Genomic DNA, 15331 nt, shown 5'->3' on the forward strand with positions numbered 1-15331 from the left:
AGGAAAGCCAGCTTTACATGCGGTATAATGAGCGGTCTTCAAAGGGACAATCAGGACTGTTCCGACCAGCTCCACATTAAAACCATAAATGCTGGCCTCTGCTTCTGCCAATCAACCGCCCCCGCCCCCCTTCCCATCCTGACCCTACTCCTAGTTGCCTTATTAACTTCTCCCGGGTCACCCACCCCACCTCCAGAGGACTTCCCACCCACCGCCTTAAGAAATAACTGTGGGCCGTTGCCATGTCCCAAAAGAACCTGAGATCTTCACTGATGAGTTGCCTGGGGGTAGCCAGCATTTGTCTGATGTTAATAAGGTCTGAGGCCAAATTTCGGGTGTACCTGGGGCCTACCTGTTCCAATGCAGGGATTGTTCCCTGCATTGATTTTGCATCTGCAGGCCAGTGTGAATGAATTTCTAGACACATAACTCCAATTTCTGAGTTCAAATCGTTTATAACAACAACTGCTTGCATTTCTGTAGAACCTTCAGCATACTAAAATGTCTCAAGGTGCTTCACAGGAGCATTATCAAACAAAATTTGACACCGAGTACGAGGAGATATTAGGACAGATGACCAAAAGGTTGGTCAAAGAGGTAAGTTTTAAGGAGTGTCTTAAAGGAGGGGTGGAGAGGTTTAGGAATTGAATTCCAAAGTTTAGGGCCTAGGCAACAAAAGGCATGGTTGTCAATGGTGGAATGATTAAAAACGGAGATGCAAAAGAGGCCAGAATTGGCAGAGCGTAGATATCTCAGAGGGTTGTGGGGCTGGAGGAGGTTAGCGATAGGGAGAGGTGAGGCCATGGAGGGATTTGAAAACAAGCGTGAGAATTTAAGAATCGAGGCTCTGTTGGACTGATGTAGATCTATGTGTACAGGGATGATGGGTGAACGGGACTTGGTTTGGGTTGGGATACAGGCAGCAGAGTTTTGGATGAGTTCAAGTTTACAGAAGGTGGAAAGTAGGAGTCCAACTAGAAGAGCATTGGAATACTTCCCACTTGCTGCCACTCCGAGAAACTTCCCTTAAGTTCTACCCTCTGTTTTATGATCATCTTTCAATCCATTCTGCTACTTGTCCCTTACTCAACATGTTCTGATCCTGTCATGAGTCTCTTAGGTGACTCTCTGAAAGTCCATATAAGCCACAACTTTATACCAGTCTGAGTCAGCAATTAACACTATGAATAATCATGGAAATGAGTTAACACAGCGATTTTGAGTGCTGTTAGCACATTACCATTCAGGCAAGATTAACAACAGTTCTTACCCTTTTGGACATGACTTATACTGGTCCCAAATTGTCTGGAATACTATAATTACAGAAAGTAGAGCAAACTGAAATGGACTGGGATTCTTAGGACTAAATGGCTGGCACTCCGGTAACCACTAATTTGTAGACAAATATGGTCAAGGTATTGCTCAAAGCCAAGGTATACTGATGAATGTGTTTTGTATAAAATAAACACATAATGACAAAAATAAGATTACCAATGAATTGGATCATATTTTATTGTGGGCATCATGACTAGTGTTTAATTTGAGAGTTTTATTTAGATGTGGAGATAAGAAAAATACTTATACTTGGTAGGATAACTTTTTGAAGTAAACTTAGTGTGTATGTATACACATACATGCACTATCAAAGGTGGGATAAATTGATTTCTTCCCTCAAATTTCCTGGTTATGGTACGAATTATATAGAAACAAAAATATCCTTTGCTACATTTGTCAGAGAAACTTCTTTTTCATAAGAATATAAGAAATAGTAGCAAGAGGAGACAATATGACCCCTTGAACTTGCTGTACCATTCAAATGATCAGGGCTGAACTTCTGCCTCAACTCCATTTTCCCACCTGCTACCCATATCCCTTGATTTGCTGAGACATCAAAAATCTATCTAACCAACCTTGCATATATGCAATGATGGTGCATCCACAAAACTCTGAATTCCAAAGATTCACAACCCTCTGAGTGAAGAAATGTCTCCTCATCTCAGTCCTAAATGATCTACATTTGTCCAGAGGCTGTGCCCCACATTCTAGATTCCCCAGCCAGGGGAAAGAACTTCTCAGTAACTATCCCATCAAGCCGCTTCAGAATCTTGGATGCTTCAATGAGATCACCTCCCATTTCTCCAAATTCTGGAGAGTAGAGGTCCAATTTTCTCAGCCTATCATCATAGGTCAATCCTCTCATCTAGTGAACCTTTGCTGTATATCCTTCCTTAGATATGGAGACTAAAATTGCACACAATACTCCAGGTGTGGTCTTACCAAAGCCCTGTACAATTGTAGCAAGACTTCCTTATTCTTATACTCCAATCCCCTTGCAATAATGGCCAAAATGTCATTTGCCTTCCTAATTGCTTGTTGTACCTGCATGCTAACTTTCTGTATCTCATACGAGCACACCCGTCTCTCTGAACATCAACATTTACAAGTTTCGCCCCTTTTAAAAAATATTCTGCTTTTCTATTCTTATGACCAAAGTGAATCATGTCACACTTCCGTACATTATACTCCATCTGCCACCTTGTTGCCCACTCACTTAACCTGTCTATATCACTTTGCAGCCTCTTTATGTCCTCTTCACAGCTTACATTCCCAACTACCTTTGTATCGTCAGCAAACTTGGATACATTACTCTTGGTCTCTTCATCTAAGTCATTAATATAGATTGTAAATAGTTGAGGCCTGAGCACTGATCCTTGCGGCATTCCACTAGTTATCAGCCTGCCAACTTGAAAATGTGCCTTTTATTCCTACTCTCTGCTTCCTGTTCATTAACTAATCCGCCATCCATGCTAATGTATTACCTCCAACTCCATGAGCCCTTAACTTACGTATTAATCTTTTGTGTGGCACCTTATCAAATGCCTTTTGGAAATCCAAATATATTGTATCTTTTGGCTCCCCTTTATCTACCCTTCTAGTTATATGCTCAAATAGCTCTAATAAATTTGTGGAACACTATATCCCTTTTGTAAAACCATGTTGACTCTGTCTGATCATACCATGATTTTCTAAGTGCATTGTTAAGACTTTCTTAATAGATTACACCATTTTCCTGATGACTGATGTCAAACTAATTGGCCTGTAGTTCTCTGTTTTCTATCTCCTTCATTTTTTGAACAGCAGTGTTAAATTTACTAACTTCCAATCAGCTGGGACCATTCTAGAATCTGAGGAATTTTGGAAAATTATAACCAGTGTATCCACTATCACTGTAGGTAGCTCTTTTAGAACCCTAGAATGCAGGCCATCAGGTCTTGGGAGTTTGTTGGCTTTCAGTGCCTTAAGTTTCTCTAACTTTTTTATGCTATTAATTATTTTAAGTTCCTCACTCTTATTACACCTTGATTATCCTCTATTTCAGGTATGTAATTTGAGTTTTCTACAGTGAAGACTGAAACAAAATATTTGTTCAACTTCTCTATCATTTCCATATTCCCCATGATATTTCCTCCTGGGCCTCTAAGGGACCGATGTTTACTTCAGCTACTCTTATCCTTTTTGTATACTTATAAAAGCTCTTACAATCCTTTTTTTAATATTCCTGGCAAATTTATTCATTCTATTTTTCCCATTTTATCAACTTTTTGGTTCCCCCTTGCTGATTTCTAAAACTCTCCCAATCCTCAGGCTTACTACTATTTTTTGCAATATTATAAGCCTCTTCTTTTAATCCAATACTATCCTTAACATTCCAAATGAGCCACCGATGGATCTTTCTTGTTGAGTTTTTGTTTTTTAATGGAATTGATTTCTGTAGAACATTTTAAATAATTTCTTTAAGTTTATTTACTGTTTATTTACTGCCATACCTTTTAGTTTATTTACCCAACAAATCTTAGCCAGCTCTCCCCTCATACCTATGTAATTGGCTTTAAGTTTAAGATTCTTGTTTTGGACTTTAGTATGTTGCTCTCAAACATTCAATAGTCATGTGTGACAAGTTTCAACATTGCTTAATTTGCAAGATCTCTGTGATTATCGGTGAGTGACTGGATGTCTTTTTTGAGTTGGGGGTAAAAGAAAAAGAGAAGGAAATTTGAGCTTGTCTGATTCTCTTTAACCAGCTGCATCACATATCAGTTAAGCACTCACTAACATTATCATTGGAAACCATTGAGCCATATATAATGATTTATCTGCCCTTTAACTAATAGGAAGTCATGTGGGGTTATTATGTGGAAAAAGGCACAAAAGAACAGCAGTAATTAAAGGAATCTTAAACAGGCATTGAAATTCAAGACTTGAGATACACAACAACAATGTTCAAAGATTGAACCATTAAGTGATATCAAGGAACATAACATAACAGGTTACATAATATGGCACTGCTAAACATTTAGGCCCTGAAATTCCAACGTATGAACACTTCATGCATTCAAATGTATTTCCACGCATTTCAATGTTAGTGGATGTCTTAACCCATTTTTATTAAATAGCAGAGAGAAATTTTAGATGAATATTAGGTCTTTGAACGGTAGTCCCCTATAAGTATTTACAGGATCCTGGTAATTTATTACATGAGGTCACAGTACAGAGCTGTGACATGACAGGACAGCCGTGACATCAGGGCCACATGCTTTCATTGATGATGGGTTTAAGCTGTAAACCAATGTGGCATTCAGATCATAAGGTAAGCCGCACTCAATCTGAAGGAACAATTTATTTCTCACAGATGTAGCTCCACTCAGAGGAGTTATCAAATGATTTTCCTTATTTACATTCCTGAAGGGATAAAAGTAGAATAATTCTTTTTTCTATGGAGACAGTTATGTGTCATTACTTCACTTCATTTAGTGTAAGACCTTAATGGCTTGTTTTCTTCATGTTTTAGAGGAAATGAAACTCCCTGAGAGTTTAGGACTCTAGTGCAAGTGGCCACAAAAATGTATCTGTTATTTGGTCAGTTTTGCTGTTTTCCATTGCAGAATGAACACTATAATGCAGCTTTACATGCTGGATTCAATAGTTATAACAGTGTCCATGTAGCTAATGAGGGGGGAAAATGCAAAGCTTTTGGTCTGATTACCAAATAAATACACACTTTCAGAATGATTTCTCTCAAAAAGCTGACTTTCTAATCTTTTCACTAAAAGGCTTATTTTACTGTGCAACTAATTATATCCTCTTGGTTTGCCTTTTCATATGTGTGTTTAAAATGAAGATCTGTGGCAGTCATTGTGTCACACTATAATGGGTTTCAGCTGTGTGACTGCTGGAATGCAAGAAACCTTATTGCATTTGATTTGAGAGGAATATAACACTCCCATTCCCTGAAAAATATCCAAAATAAAAATGTCTATGTGTCTTTAAAATACATTCATTCCTGTGCCATAGATAGAGTTTAAGCTAAGCAGAATTCACAGGCGGGACAATAAACTTGCAAAGTCTGTGTCCTTAGACATAGCCATATAGTGCATTGGGCCACAGCAGCATCATATAGGTCACAATATGGCCCAACCTCTCAAAAATAATGCCCTCAGGACTCTAGGTTGCAAAAGAGAATCAAACACATTTAAACATTTGACAGTGTACCCTAACCTTCCATAAAATAAAACATTTTTAAAATTTCAATTCTAAAGCCATCTATGAGACTTCACTTTGATCATCACGTGGTAAACAGCTGGCGAGTACATCAGGGTGAGGCCTAGGCGTTGTGACAAAGTTCATGGCACAGTGTATCAGTGGGCATATGCGTTCATGATCTTTTAAAGCTTCTGATAAATGTTTCACTTCTTCACTAAGTTTCCTGATTTCCCTTTTTAGCGCAGTGTTTTCCTGTTCCAGCCTTTCATATTCCTGTGGAAAAAAAAGTAAGTCTTAAATAAGGGGAACTCAAACTGTTAAAAAATAGGATAAGCTGAAAGAATATTTATCATTAAAATCAGCTCAACAAAGCTGCCCGAGAACTCTAACAATGCAGGAATCTCAAACAAGAGGACTTTGGGTTCAAAGTCCGTATTGGGCTGTGATTCAAACTCACTTGCCTTCAGTGCATGAGTTTTATAAGTGAACTGCTAAACATGTGCAATATTTGATGAAAATCAGGGAAGGAGACAGAAATTAGAAGAAGCATATTAAACTGCAGTTAATCAAAGTTTCACCTAGGCAGAAGAAAGAAGAAACATGGAGAAAGATAACAATAGGCAGCGGGGTGGGGGGCGGGGGGGGAGTGGACCGCATAGTTTAAAAGGGGAACAGATAAAAATAGTGGAATAAGCAGTTTCGCAGGACAGAAACTTTCTCCAATTTCTGAGTCAGACTTTTTGAATCCACATTTATAAACAGGCCAACTGGTTTGCTCAGAGTCAAATTTCCTCGGCATTTCTGACCCCCACTGTAACTCTGGTGGAAGTCCTTTTGGAATGGCTTAGAAAATGCCAGGACCTGGATATTGGAAGAAGCAGAGCCAGAATTACTAACGCTGAGGATTCCAGCTTCCCTAACCCATTAGAGACCTGGCATAAGATTAGAAGCCAGAATGTCAGGTCATATGATGCATATCTCCCTCCAGAAGGGCAGAAATGAACTGGGCAGGGAAACAACCTGGACTCCGGAAGATGGAGGTTTTTAAAAAAAACATAAGTTAGATTACTATTGGCCCCTTTAATGGGGGCTGCAAATGAGATTTCAGGATTGTGCCCTAGAGCCCCCACCCCAACTCCCACACCAACCCACCGCCCTCACCCCCAGATAACTGACAGACAGTTTCTAGCAACATAGAGCAGGCAGATATACACAGCATGATAGGTGCCCACAAGCACATGTTAATAATGTGCCCTTTCATGGACCCGCAAACTCCAGCAGGGTCAGCGCTGGAGAGATTCAGTGCACGCGATCCTGGCTTAACTGCCAGGATTGGGGTCCATGGATATTCAGCCACTTAGCCGAATGGCCTCCTTCTGTGCCATAAATGACTCCATTTAAATGACTCTAGCCCCTAAGTGTATCATTACTTTCTTGCAGATTAGGTAATAATGATACACAATTTTTGAAAATATGAACGTATCATATGATGACAGAATATTATGGATTTTCTCTCCTTACTAAGCTTCCCTGACCTATTCTCTGTCCACCGCCTACGTTCTGGCTAGCAGGAAAGAGGTGCAGAAGTGAAACCCTTAATAAGGTTACCCACCCCCACCAGCCCAATTTAACATGTTCTGTAGAAGTATAAGATGAGTATAACAGAAGCCTCTTAACTGCAACAATCTATACCAAGAAATGACATTATCGTTATTGAATCAAACCCAGTACAAAAAGAACTTACATTTATATAGCACCTTTCATGACCTTAGCAAGTCCCCAAATGCTTTACAGCCAATTAATTACTTTGTTAGTCACAGTTGTAATGTAGGAAACTCTAAACAATCTGTCTTTTACATGTTGGTTGAGGGATAAATAATGGCCAAGGCACCAGGAAAACTCCCCTGCTCTTCTTCAAATAATGCCATGGGTTCTTTTGCATCCACCTGAGAGGGCAGATGGGGCCTTGGTTGAGTATCTCTTCAAAAAGATGGCATCTCTGACAGTGCAGCACTCCCTCAATATTTCACTGGACCATCAGTCTGGAATATGTGCTCAAGTCTCTAGGTGAAGAAAAATCCCATGCAGATCAGTCTTGTCAACTTCTCTTTAGGAGACCATGGAGCCTTCAACAAGAACAGGCAAGAGCTTAATTTTAAAATAGAACCCTAATGTAATGCATGCATATTAGTATGTTTTTTAAAATTCATTCATGGGATGTGGGCATCGCTGGCTAGGCCTGCATTTATTGCCCTTAAGAAGATGGTGATGAGCTGCCTTCTTGAATCACTAAAGTGCTTGGGGTGTAGATACACCAACAGTGCTGTTAGGAAGGGAGTTCCAGGATTTTGGCTCAGCCGACAGTGAAGGAACAACGATATAGTTCCAGTTCAGATGGTGTGTGGCCTGGAGGGGAACTTGCTTGTGGTGGTGTTCCCATGCATCTGCTGCGCTTGTCCTTTTAGGTGGTAGAGGTCGCGGGTTTGGAAGGTGATGTTGAAGGAGCCTTGGTGAGTTGCTGCAGTGCATCTTGTATGTGGTACACACTGCTGCCACTGTGCATCAGTGGTGGAACAAGTGAATGTTGAAGGTGGTGGATGGGGTGCCAATCAAGCGGGCTGCTTTGTCCTGGATGATGCAGAGCTTCTAGAATATTGTTGGAGCTGCACCCATCCAGGTAAGTGGAGAGTTTTCCATCAGATGGAGGGAAGGTCACTGATGAAGTAGCTGAAGATGGTTGGGCCTAGGACACTACCATGAGGTACTCCTGCAGTGATGTTCTGGTGCTGATATGATTGACCTCCAACAGCCACAACCATCTTCCTTTGTGTTAGGTATGACTCTAACCAGCAGAGAGTTTTCCCCCAATTCCCATTGACTCAAGTTTTACTAGGGCTCCTTGATGCTATACTCAGTCAAATGCTGCCTTGATGTCAAGGGCAGTCACTCTCATCTCACCTCTTGAGTTCAGCTCTTTTGTCGATATTTGGACCATGACTATAATAAGGTCAGACGCTGAGTGGCCCTGGCGGAACCCAAATTGAGCGTCAGTGAGCAGGTTATTGTTGAGCAAGTGCCGCTTGATAGCACTGTCGATGACCCCTTCCATCACTTTGCTGATGATCGGTGATTTGGACAAGTTGAGTGAGTGGGCAAATGCATAGCAGATGCAGTATAATGTGGATAAATGTGAGGTTATCCATTTTGGTAGCAAAAACAGGAAGGCAGATTATTATCTGAATGGCTTTAAACTGAGAGAGGGGAATATGCAACGAGACCTGGGTATTCTCGTACACCAGTTGCTGAAAGTAAGCATGCAGGTCCAACAGACAGTAAAAAAGGCAAATGGTATGACGGCCTTCATAGCGAGAGGATTCGAATACAGGAGCAGAGATGTCTTGCTGAAATTATACAGGGCCTTGGTGAGGCCACACCTGGAATATTGTGTGCAGTTTTGGTCTCCTTATCTGAGGAAGGATGTTCTTGCTATAGAGGGAGTGCAGCGAAGGTTTACCAGACTGATTCCTGGGATGGCGGGACTAACGTATGAGGAGAGATTGAGTCGGTTAGGATTATATTCACTGGAGTTCAGAAGAGTGAGGGGAATCTCACAGAAACCTATAATATTCTAACAGGATTTGACAGGGTAGATGCAGGAAGGATGTTCCTGATGGTGGGGGTGTCCAGAACCAGGGGTCATAGTCTAAGGATACGGGGTATACCATTCAGGACTGAGATGAGGAGAAATTTCTTCACCCAGAGAGTGGTGAGCCTGTGGAATTCGCTACCACAGAAAACAATTGAGGCCAAAACATTATATGTTTTCAAAAGGAGTTAGATATAGCTCTTGGGTTTAAAGGGATCAAAGGATATGGGGTGAAAGCGGGAGCAAGGTTGGATGATCAGCCATGATCATAATGAATGGCAGAGCGGGCTCGAAGGGCCAAATGGCCTACCCCTGCTCCTATTTTCTATGTTTCTATCAGGAGTAGGCTAATATGGCCAGGTTGGATTTATCCTGCTTTTTGCGCACTGGACAGACCTGGGCAATTTTCCACATTGCCGGGTAAATGCCATTGTTGTAGCTGTACTGAAACAGCTTGGCTAGGGGTGCGGCTAGTTCTAGAGCACAGATCTTCAGTACAATTGCAAGAATGTTGTCAGGGCACATAGCCTTTGCAGTATCCAGTGCCTGCAGCCATTTCTTAATATCACGCGGAGTGAATCAGATTGGCACAATTCCTGATGATGTTCCCTGGGAACGTGCTGCATTCATCCGTATAAAACATGTACAAGGAGCCGGGCACATTCTGGACTGACAGGAAGGCAAGACTTAAAGGTGGATCATTCTGTGTTTTCAGAGGGATCCGAAACAAATAGCATCTTTGTAACTTTGTATTGGAAGTTATTTTCTGTGTTCACATTTATCTTTTTTTTAGGCTTTTGAGCAAGTGTTTGACTGGCAGAGTTTTAGGCCAGGATTTTACCTGCCCCCAAGAGGCAAGCTGGGATGCGGGGGCTGGAAAAATCACAGGGAGCCACCCTGATGAGGTCCTATCTTTGGGGCGTTTTACCAGTGGTGGGACTGGAAGTGGAGAGGCTGCCTGCTCCAAAGAGGCAGGCAACCAATTTCCATAATTAAAGGCACAATTAGAGACAATTACTGTGCCGTCAGCATTTTGGTGATGGTAGGCCAAACCCTCCAATCGCATGGGGAGGCTGCCAGTTAAATGGCGGCAGCCTCCCAGTGGCAGCCGGGGGGGTGGGGGGGAACGTTCTATGGATCAAAGAGGAGCTGCGGGCAGGGCAGGCAGCCCCCACAGCCTCAACGATTTCCCCAGAGGGGTTTCCCCTGCAACATTGGGCCCCATGATTTTCTTTTTAATTACCTGCTGTAGGCCCCAGGACTCCTGCATTCCTCAGCAGCATCCACTTCTCTGGGTGGCGCTGCTGAGGCTTCAGAGCTGCCAGCCCTTTGATTGGGCTGGCAGACTCAGGAGCCCATCCACCATCCTTAAATGGAAGGTGGGCCCACAAGCAGCCAATCAGGAGGCTGTCTGTGGTAAAATTGCCAAGCAGATTCCGCTGCCCGGCAAGTGCAGGTTTGGGAACTGCTTGTTACCCTGACATTGGGGTTCCATCACCCCTTGTAAAATTCAGCCTTAGTTGCTGCACTTTATTATGTGATTCCATTATTTTGTGAAATTTTTTTGAGGACTTGGGTTTTAAAACTGAAAACAATTCCATAGAATTGGCCAAAGTATTATTTTTGTCTTTTTTTTTTGTAATAGCTTTCTAAAGAGTAAATCTTTTTTTTGGTTAGTGTGTGTGTGTGTGTGTGTGTGTGTGTGTGTGTGTGTGTGTGTGTGTGTGTGTGTGTGTGTGTGTGTGTGTGTGTGGTGCTAAGGTAAAAAGGGAACTTTTATATTTCAATCTGTGTGTTAATGCTTTGCTTCATTACTGCTTATATCTTGTTTTATAATAAACTGATAATTTGATTGTTTATTAAAGAAACTTGATTGGTGTATTTTATTCTGGGATAAAAATAGAGTCTATGATTGACCGTATCGGTAAGTGGGAAAAAATTTAAATATATGTTGTGACCTGTGGAGAAGTGAACTAGAAAAACAGTGCAGTTCTCCCGTCTCAGTCGTTACAACTTTTTAAAATGGGAACTTCAGTGGGGATTCCTCTTTATTGTGTTATTTGGAAGTATATTTCTTCTATCAGCACCTCCCAAGCTCCACCAGAAATAAAAGTGCTCTCCTTCTACAGCCGTAATTCCTTCTCCATGTACCAACAACAAGTAGTTCCAAGGGCGGAGAATCTGTAGCTGGACATTATTGCTTGTCCCCCATTCTGTCCCCATTCCTCCCAATATGCTGATAGCTATCCCTATCTGGGCCTGTTCTCCACCAAAAAATGAATAAAGAGAAAAGAGAATATGAGAGCAAGAGACGTTCTATAGGTATGTAAAAATAGAGGATAGTGGAAGTTAACATGGGTCCCTCAGAAGCAGAGACAGGAGAAATTATAACGAAGAATAAAGAAATGGTAGATACATTAAATAAATACTTGGTATCTTTCGTCACAGAAGAAGGCACCAAAAACATTCTGGAAATAGTGGGGAACCAAAGGTCTGGTGTGAATTAGGCACTTAAAGAAATTAGTATTAGTAAAAAAAAAGTACTGGAGAAATTAATGGGATCAAAAGTTGACAAATCCCCTGGACCTGTTGGCCTGCATCCTTGGGTTTTAAAAGAGATTCCTGAAGAGATAGTGGATGCATTGATATTGATGTTCCAGAATTCCCTAGATTCTAGTACAGTCCCCATGGATTGGAAGATAGCAAATGTAACCCCACTATAAAAAGGGAGAGAGAAAACAACGAACTAAAGGCCAGTTAGCCTGACATCAGTAGTTGGGAAAATGCTAGAACTAATTATTAGGGAAGTGGTAACAGAGCACTTAGAAAATCATAATATGATTAGGCAGAATCAACACAGATTTATGAATGGGAAATTGTGTTTGAGAAAGCTGTTGGAGTTTTTTGAGGTTGGAATTAGATAAGGGGGAACCAGTGGAAGTAGTGTTCTTGGATTTTCAAAAAAGCATTTGATAAGCTGCCACACAAGAGGTTATTACACACAATTAGGGCTCATGGGATTGGGGGTAATATATTAGCATGGATTGAGGACTGGCTAACAGGCAGAAAACAGAGTAGAAATAAAAAGGCCATTTTTGGGTTGGCAGGCTGTAACTAGTGGGGTAGCGCAAGGATCAGTGCTTAGAACTCAGCTATTTACCATCTATTATCAATGACTTAGATGAGGGGACCAAGTGTAATGTATTCAAGTTTGCTGATGATACAGGTAGGTGGGAAAGTGAGGAGGCCACAAAGAGGCTGCAAAGGGATATAGACAGGTTAAGTGAGTGGGCAAGAACACGGCAGATGGAATATAATGTGGAAAAGTGTGAAGTTATCGACTTTGGAAGGAAAAATAGAAAAGCAGAATATTTTTAAATGGTGAGAGACTGAGAAATGTTGATATTCAGAGGGAACTGGGTGTCCTTGTACACGAATCACAGAAAGTTAACATACAACAATATGGAAAGCAAATGGTATGTTATCCTTTATTACAAAAGGATTGGAGTATAAGAGTAAAGATCTCATGCTACTATTATATAGAGACTCAGTGAGACCACACCACAGTTTTGGTCTCCTTACCTGAGAAATGATATACTTGCCTTAAAGGGAGTGCAACAAAGGTTCACTAGACTAATTTCCTGGATGAGGAGATTGTTCTATGAGGACAGATTGAGTATGCTAGGCCTGAGTTCCCTAGAGTTTAGAAGAATGAGAGGTGATCTCATTGAAATACATAAATTCTTCAGGGGCTTGACAGGGTAGATGCAGGATGTTACCCCTGGCTGGGAAATCTAGAACGAGGGATCAGAGACTCAGAATAAGGAGTTGGCCATTGAGGACTGAGATGAGGAGAAATTTCTTCATTCAAAGGGTTGTGAATCTTTGGAATTCACTACCCTCATAAGGCTGTTCATGCTCAGTCGTTGAGTATATACAAGTCAGAAATCAACATATTGTTGCATACTAAGGGAATCAAGGTTTATGGGGATAGTACAGGAAAGTATAGTTGAGTTAGGAGATCAGTCATGATATTATTGAATGGTGAAACAGGCTCAAAGGGCCAAATGGCCTACTCCACTCCCATTTCTTATGTTCTTATGTTTACTAGGAACAGTTAATGAGGTCAACTTCAGAAAATCCTATGAGATTGACCCAGTGCAAGTGCTAAACTCACTGTTCTGTAGTCTTGCCACTTTAGTGCTTCTGATATTTATTAAATTTCTTTTTAAACCAGAGCACAGAATAGACGCACTCTGTACAGCCTTTTATTACAGGCTACCGCGAGCTACCAGGGATTACTAGTTAAGAAATCATCATTGTCGAACAGTTGTTTTCCACAGCACAAACTAGAGAACTATAATTTGTTAATTTGTGTTTCTATTGGAAGGTTAACATTATTTCCCTGAAAAGCTTCACTTTCTAATTGAGGGATGCCAGTAATAATGAACATTCACAATTAGATTACATAGTCTCTGGTGGTGGGGAAAACCACAGGCAACACTGCAATGGGTGTGATTTCCTGCTGCAAGCATGCACTCAGAGAAAATTTTCCCCGCATGTCAAAGTCAATCACTAATATACCAACAGGGATCTCAAAACCAGAAGAGCACTTAGTACTAAACCAGTACTACTTCTATTATCTGCAGCATCTATGTTACAGTCTAAGTTTTCATAATTTATTCACAACAACAAAGTTTTGTGCTGCTGATTTGCCTTTGGTAAGGAGTTGAATCTGTCCACTCATTTCATTTAGCACCCATATTAATGTCAGAGAAATATTTTTGAACTGGATTTAAAACCAAATTTTACACCTAGATGCCCCTATTAATATACTAAAAATATATATTTTATGTGGCTTCCCAACTTCAAAGAAGAAAAATGTACAAGGAGCTGAAAACATGTGGACCAGTTAGTTACTCTGGGATCTTACCCATTGGTTATCTGCGTTAGAATATGTGGTGGGCAGCAGCGGCCCATGCCGCTAGGGGCACAACTTGGGAGCCTGCCTGCTTCAGCAGACCACAAAATGCAGCATTGGTGGACAGGGGGTGGGTGTCAGCCACAGCACCCACCCAACCGCCCTGAGAAACCTCAGCTGCCCCCTTGCCAGCAACTAGCTAACCTTGTGCAAAAACCAACACCCTGTAACCGCACTGTGCAACTGACCAAGAGCATACAGCAGTTTTCCACAGGTCCACATCCTTGCAGAGTAAACCAATTGTTATTAAAACTAATCTAAATAAAATAATAAAATTGTCTGCAATAAGGAAGATATGCAATGTGACTTAGTACTTTACTGAAAAATACCCACCAGTGAGTCAGTGAATTTTGTTCATTCATGTGTGATATGACCCATGTTACTTCATGGTATATCAAAAAATAACCCACAGAGGCCTATTAAGAGTCTTGAATTAATCAAATCAAGACAGGTAAAAAAAAATGTTGTACTCAAGAGAGAAAGAAAAGAACGTAGCTGCTGAGGCCAAATGTAGTGTCCATTCCGCCACCTCGACTCGATCATCTAAGTCAGTAGAAACCAAGGATTGAACAAGAAAACTTCTGGCTGTATGGATTAGTACTTGTCCACCATACTTCCCGAACAACTGAGAGGTGAATAGATATAACAGCAAGAAAGACAGGTCACGATGTTGGACAAGGCCTGAAAACCACTGCAGGTATCACAACGTGTAATTAACCTGATAATGCCATGCAGCCAGCACTAAATGTACTGCTGAGTGCCTGCATGCCTCAGCAGGGGGCTTACGTTTGTGTGATGCGAGCACCACATAAAGCTAGCCTGCACTATTTAAATCCAGCCCACAACTCTTAAAGGGGTGGTGCATGCTGGCTGGAGCAAGTCTTGACTTGATTGCAGAAGACAGTGTGAGCATGAAGAACTCTGAATTATGAGGCAACAGGGCAGAAAGCGTGTTCCAAGGTTTTCTGGTGCTTCACTGGATGCCTTGGTGAATGAGGTGGAGAGGAGGAGAGAAGTTTTCTGTCTGTAGGGGGCCAGGAGGCCATCCAGACAAACTCTGTGAAGGCAGTGGGAGCAGATCGCCGTAGTCGATGTCAGGAGTCTAGCCCCGAGGACATGGATGCAGTGCCACAAGAAGTTCAATCACCTCACAGGAATGGCCA

The 15331-nt window shown here is 41.4% G+C and overlaps 1 protein-coding gene across 3 annotated transcripts in view; it reads right to left on the reverse strand.

Annotated features, from left to right (window-relative positions):
* Positions 1 to 237: 237 nt before the first annotated feature.
* Positions 238 to 15331, reverse strand: part of batf3 (basic leucine zipper transcription factor, ATF-like 3) — a 28515-nt gene continuing 13421 nt past the window's right edge. For all 3 annotated transcript variants that reach the window (XM_068044993.1, XM_068044990.1, XM_068044991.1), the window contains one exon: positions 238 to 5814. In XM_068044993.1, the coding sequence (XP_067901094.1) occupies positions 5602 to 5814 (213 nt within the window). In that variant the 3' untranslated portion in view covers positions 238 to 5601. The remainder of the gene's footprint in view (positions 5815 to 15331) is intronic.

Source organism: Heterodontus francisci, chromosome 13 (assembly GCF_036365525.1).
Source record: "Heterodontus francisci isolate sHetFra1 chromosome 13, sHetFra1.hap1, whole genome shotgun sequence".
In the NCBI taxonomy this organism is placed as follows: domain Eukaryota; kingdom Metazoa; phylum Chordata; class Chondrichthyes; order Heterodontiformes; family Heterodontidae; genus Heterodontus; species Heterodontus francisci.